This window comes from Lupinus angustifolius, unplaced genomic scaffold (genome assembly GCF_001865875.1).
Source record: "Lupinus angustifolius cultivar Tanjil unplaced genomic scaffold, LupAngTanjil_v1.0 Scaffold_10_2, whole genome shotgun sequence".
NCBI lineage: Eukaryota > Viridiplantae > Streptophyta > Magnoliopsida > Fabales > Fabaceae > Lupinus > Lupinus angustifolius.
In genome coordinates, this window is record NW_017718316.1 from 1 (window position 1) to 6,123 (window position 6,123).

Below are 6,123 nucleotides of genomic sequence, written 5' to 3' on the forward strand. Positions count from 1 at the left end.
CACTGTATATTTGATTTAAGGAAAATGTGTATTTCTTGATCTTACAAATGCTGTTCCAAAACCCTAAAAGCATTCAAGAATCCAAGAGTGTTTTCAATCTAAATCTTGATTATTCAAGAATGTTTGATCTCAATAAACCAAATTTTTAATTGGCTTTAAAAACCCAAGAGTTTTGTTTGGGATACGAAAACTGCATAACGCTTGCAAGATGAATTATTGCTGGCTATATTTTAAAATCTGAATGAGACCTTAATTTGTGCTATATATGAAATTGCAATATGAATTATGAATTCTTTATTCATATTGTAATATCATGATGCTGGAAAAATAAAATTGCGCCTTTGGGTTCTTAAATTCAATTGCGATTTGAATTTTTTATTCATATTGTAAATTGGGATGGTATGCTTCAGCCATGATATCCCTAAATAGGTCATGATGATATTCAAAGTGTGAAAGCAGATAATTTGGATTTTTCGTGGATGTCCCTAATGCTTCGTTATTCGTTTATAATACGTAAGCATGTATAGTTGAAAAAGGTTTCTTTCTTTCTGTTTCCCACATTTGGCTGTATTATTGAGTATTGCCATTGGATTCTGAATTCAGATTCATCCTACTAAAAAGAATTCTGCCAATTTTGCAGGGGTATCAATTGTAAGATTAGTTTGTGTGACTTGCTCATCTTCAAATATGATCTAATCTTGATTCACATATTTGGTATTTAATTTTTTTGATTCAAGTGTTGGAAAGAACAGTTGCTAAAAATTGAATTTCAATAAATGTATTTTTAGTGATAAACACATCAAGTTTTCCTCTCCGAAGCTATTTACTTGTACTGTGAGGTGGAATTCCTGTATCTAATAGTGTCTTATAGTTGAGCCACTGTCTCCCAAGGCATGTCTGAAGTTCTATTTTTAACTAATTTTGTAGCTAATTTTTTCCTACTTATTTATTATCACCATGGTTGTTCAATCTACAATAATTTTGATATGGACTTATTGATATTGCAGTGACCAACTATATCAGTGCAACAGCACGGAGCATTTAGACATGTAATGATCAAGGAGGAAGACCACTCATTTCTATCATCAATGGTGTTGATTTCCGAGCTATTGGCAAACATAATACTCTTGGTGACAAGGCTTTTCTCTCTACTTAAACTGGCATACTTGATTGGGATCAGAACTGCATTAATTGTCACTTATACTTGGACTGAGTTGATCAGGGCTACAATTATCTTCCATTTAAACATAATATTGGGAACTATATCATGGACATTTGGGCTTATCTCCCTACCTGCAAAAGTTGTGAATACCTTTCAAAGGGATTGGTAGGTGGTAGGCTAGTTTCCATTCTATAGATTTACTTGTTTTAATTTGTGGCATATGCCCTTTCCATAATACAATTCATTTTCCCTAAATTATAAGATGATTGATTTGCATTACAGGTTTTTTTCTGCATAATACAGTTCATTTCCCCCTAAGTTGTATATAGCGATAATTGTAAGGGTTGGTTTGCGCCATAGCTAGAAACTGGATCATAACAGGTAGAACTTTGGTGCTGATGGAAGCCAGCTTAACCATATTCTGCTGCATTTATTTTCAGATTATGTTACAGGCATCAATGCATTTTACATTATGTCTTATTTTTCAGATGAATTCTGTTAACTCATCCCTAATGATAAGGAACCATGAATTTGTATTGGAAATGATGTATTTAATATATTGAGAAGTAGTGGACTCAGTTTCCCTATAAATGCTTTTCCCTTTTAACTCATCTCATCCTCAGCTATTTAACAAATCTCTTTTAGATTTATAATATTGCAGGTCTATCACACAGAAACAATAACATGATTAGATGAACTAGGATCTGCCTTTGTGTGCTAGTTGACCCTTATTACTTTGGTAAATAAAGTAACTTTTGCCCATCATGGGATCCAATTCATGTTGACTGCTATGGTTTTAGTAGTTAAGCATACAATCCCTTTAGTTTAATTGACAATTTGAAGTACATGTTTGACGGTAGCTATCACATACTCTGTACCATTAAACATTGCATCCAAAATATCGATGACAAGTTTATGCTGCAAATCCAGTAGGTATTGTCACTCAGTTTCTTGTCTGATTTGTCACTGTTTTTCAGCCATCTGTTGACATCAAGACTATGCTGTCTTAGTTAATGCAAAGGCTTTCGAATTATGCTGCTTCAAGTGCAGAGGTGCTGCCAGAATTTTTGCAAGTGGAAGCATTTTCCAAATTAAGTTCTATAATGCAGTCAAGAAGGTTGTCATGGTTTACCTAATTTTGCAACAGACACATTTAACTAAAGACTGGCTAGGAAGTTTTTATTGTGGTGTCACACTGAAAGGCAAAATAATCTTTGAAGAAAATAATACGATAATATCACATGTTCACTGTATTGAGATCTATGCCCTATGTGCCATCTCTCTCTATGCACGTGTGGGTTATTTTCCCTTTTATGGTAAGTGAAATACTATCTTGATGCTTCCTCTTTCTTTTTAAAATATGTGTATCTTCAAATACGTGTTTCTTAAGTAGTTTGCTTCATTGGATTATAAACCATGATTTTTGTGATCCTCGTTTTGCATTTGAATATCTAGTTTGTCTTCTCTTTCATACTTCTGATTTGGGCATTCTAGAATAGAAAAATGTCTTTTTTACATGCCTCACATTTTTATGTTTTGTATTTTACATTTATACCAAATGATTGTAAGATATGAGGTCCTCATATTGCTATGCAGGTGATAGAGGCACAGCCTAACATGCTCACTTTTGGAGTTGTAACTTTATATTCATCTCTTCTTACATTCACTCTTCATGTCCACCCTGATCGACTTGATTATGCTGATCAAGTTCTGATATGTTTCCATTCAAAATCCTTGTGCAAATTAATGTTAACTGTTTAATTTATTCTGTGAAAGCAAAGGAAGTATAATAATGTTCTTCCTACACCAATTTTGGAAGTGTAATGAGCTGTAAGGAAGAGATAGATAGGAGGAGAAGAGAAACTTACAAATTTGGTAGGTGGTTGTATTTGAAATAAAGAGAGTGAAATAAGGTGTAGAGGTTGAGTAGGAAAAAATTGTAGAAATATAAGGGTCCAAGGAAGTATGACTAGTTGTTCTTGTATCAATTGTATTTGGCTAAATTGTATCTCTCCGAAATATTATTAATGCATGTATATGTACATATGATTGAATTTATTGCAAGAAAGTTGGCTCTTTTCATATTAAGGAAGAAAACATAATCCGGGATTTTCTCAAGCCCATGCCATGACTGTATATATTTCTTTTTAGGGAGCATGCGTCAAAAGACTCTGGCAAAGGGAAAATTGAGGACAACAAGGCAACAAAGCTCTATTAAGTGCTCCACTGGAAAATATGATGATGTAATGACTGCCTTGAAGCTTTCAAACTATCCCTGTGCACTGGAATACCTTGATGTTCCAACTAATAAGGTCATGGCAACTGATATTATTCAAAGCATTATGGATTGTGTTAAATTAAAAGTGTCCTTGGAAGATTATGTTCAGCTAGTTGATTAATTTGATTGATGATACTTTTGTCTTCATTATCTCAGACTATCGAGACTCTAGCAGGTGTCCCAGCGCCGGAATTAGCGCTACTGTTGTACTTGCAATGTGCTGAGGTACTGGGATAAATTTGTTACTTAGCCCATCAGAATGATATTTCCTAACAATTGGTGCTTTTTTTCCTTTTCTTCTATAAGGCTGCAAATGGCTCTGATTTGGAGCCTGTTGCATATGAATTTTTTACCCAAGCTTAAATTCTGTATGAAGAAGAAATTGGCATCATACAAATTCCACCATTTTTGCCCGCCAAGTTTTTTTATCCCTGCTTCATCATAATTTGGTGTTGTTACACTAGGGTTCCAGAGCACAGATGACGGCTCTCCATTTAATAATAGGAACTCTTCAAAGGATGCACATCTTCGTTGTTGAGAACATGGATACTTCAACACACAAGCCTACATGGATGCTCATATTTACTTCTCTACTAAATCCTAATCTAGTGCCGTTTCACTGGATAGTATTCAACAAAGCTTTTAAAAAAGCCAGATCAATGCAGTGCTGTCTATGCATGCTCAATCTGTTTTGGGTTGATGATCATGATAACATGAAAGATGGAGAGAGGTATGCTTCTATTCATATGAAAAGTGCTTGTTTCTTTGTATTGCAATCCATGAATGATTGTCAATGCCTTTTCGTAGTAGATGATTAGTTGAACAGATAGTTTAACTTTTAGGTAAATTTTCACTAGCAAAAATTTACATTGCTAATTGGTATATTTCCATTCAAAATCCTTGTTCAAATTCATGTTAACTGTTTGATTCATTGCTAATTGGTGACATTCAATCAGCAGAGACTTATTATCTGAAAAGGTAGTGATTGAGGAACCTCATTTTAAAATAAAATTTGAGCATTTTTTTATGGGTGATGGTGCCTGCTTTATCAATGTTCTTCTGTTTATTGCTTTCAGAAAATTCCATCTCATGTGTAGTAGATGATCAAGCAGTGGAGTAAGAAAAATCAGTGTACCGAAATACCTCCTACAGATGGACATGATCCTTTGAAGTGATAGATTAAAGGTAAAAAAAGTTGGGTTTCTGTTAATTTGGTTAAAACTTGGCAGCAACCTTTTCTGAGGAATTATGTAGTGTGTTTTATTTCACTAATTGAAAGGCTTTTGAGTTGCCTTTCGACATAATGTGATTTACTGTTATAAATCATAAGGTATGTTATTGTACATATGTTTTCATGTTGTTATTGGCATCACTGTAATACCTAAAGGTTTAAATCATTCTAATTACTTGGAGTTGGCAATTTTGACCAACAATACTTTTTGGAAAAAAGGGAAATAGGATGTTCAAACATGGACTTCAATTTATCTAGAAGTATATTTTGTGCTAGTGATGTTCTTTAAGGCTAGGTTTGTGACAAGATTGAGTTCCTTACTTTTTCGGGCATGCTTGACTAGATGGAGCTCCTAATTTTTGCCAAGAAATTCGTCACTTGAATAAGTAGGGCAGCCAAGGCCATATGGCTGAGCTTCACCTTTCTAGACTCATTACTTCAGAACATATATAAATATGCATATTGTTATTTTTTGATCATGTCACATAATTCTTACACACTGCTGCCACTAAAATTTATTTCAAACATATGTAGTGTTAGCTTCAACTTGAGCCACATATTTTTCTAGAATCTCTCATATTACATAGTAACATCTACCAAAAAATAGTTTTAAGTTTTAACTTCAACTCATGGCTTGGCCTTTTAGCCACGGTAGTTCCTTGTGTATATCACTGGTGTTGGTGTTCTTGATGAGTTTTGCTTCAGAAAGCTGCAATGGTATGAGTTCATTCGGGTTTGATATCCGCCATCGGTTCTCTGATCCAGTGAAAGGTATTATGGGAATTGATGAGCTAATTGAGAAAGGAACTCGTGAGTACCATGTTGCTATGGCACATAGAGATTAGAGACCTCATATTACGGGATGGGAGGTTCGCCAGTGATCATCGGGCACCTCTAACTTTTGCAGCCAGCAACATCACTTATCAGATTGCTGACTTTGGATTGTATGATTTCTTCAACCACTTTGTCAATTTCCCACCTTAATATAATCACTGTCCTTTTTTGTGTCATTGTTTTGGTAAGAGAAGGTAAATTGTTTGGTTTGTTACAATCAGAAGGATAAGTTCTTAGAAAGAGTAAAAGAGATATTTTTTATGTGTTCCATGACTATATTGGAATTCAGAACTTAATACTATAAAACATGTAGTTGTTATTCACACCTTCTCGCTTTGAACAAGAGTTGTAACATGTTTCAAATGTAAATCTCTTCAAATAAATTGTTATGAAGTTGGTATCAAAAGTTATGTAATGGCTTTTGTTAGGCCTTCTATATGATAACACATACATAGCAGTAATTACTACTTATTTGGATTTCAGATTGCATTTTGCCAATGTTTCTATTAGGACACCAGCTTTATCGTTTGATGTGGCATTGGGTACCGGTATCAAATGGATAGGTATATATTGACCCTTATCGAGTTAATAGCGAATACTGAAATACTATATGTGAAA

At 34.1% G+C, this 6,123-nt stretch overlaps 1 protein-coding gene across 1 annotated transcript; it reads left to right on the forward strand.

Moving 5' to 3' along the window:
- Positions 1-1,991: 1,991 nt before the first annotated feature.
- On the forward strand, positions 1,992-4,264 carry LOC109337736. Its single transcript, XM_019574775.1, has 4 exons — positions 1,992-2,478; positions 3,314-3,474; positions 3,597-3,665; positions 3,747-4,264. The coding sequence occupies exons 1-4, from the start codon at positions 2,286-2,288 to the stop codon at positions 3,801-3,803; spliced, it is 480 nt and encodes a 159-aa protein (XP_019430320.1). The 5' UTR covers positions 1,992-2,285; the 3' UTR covers positions 3,804-4,264.
- The last annotated feature ends 1,859 nt before the right edge of the window (positions 4,265-6,123 follow it).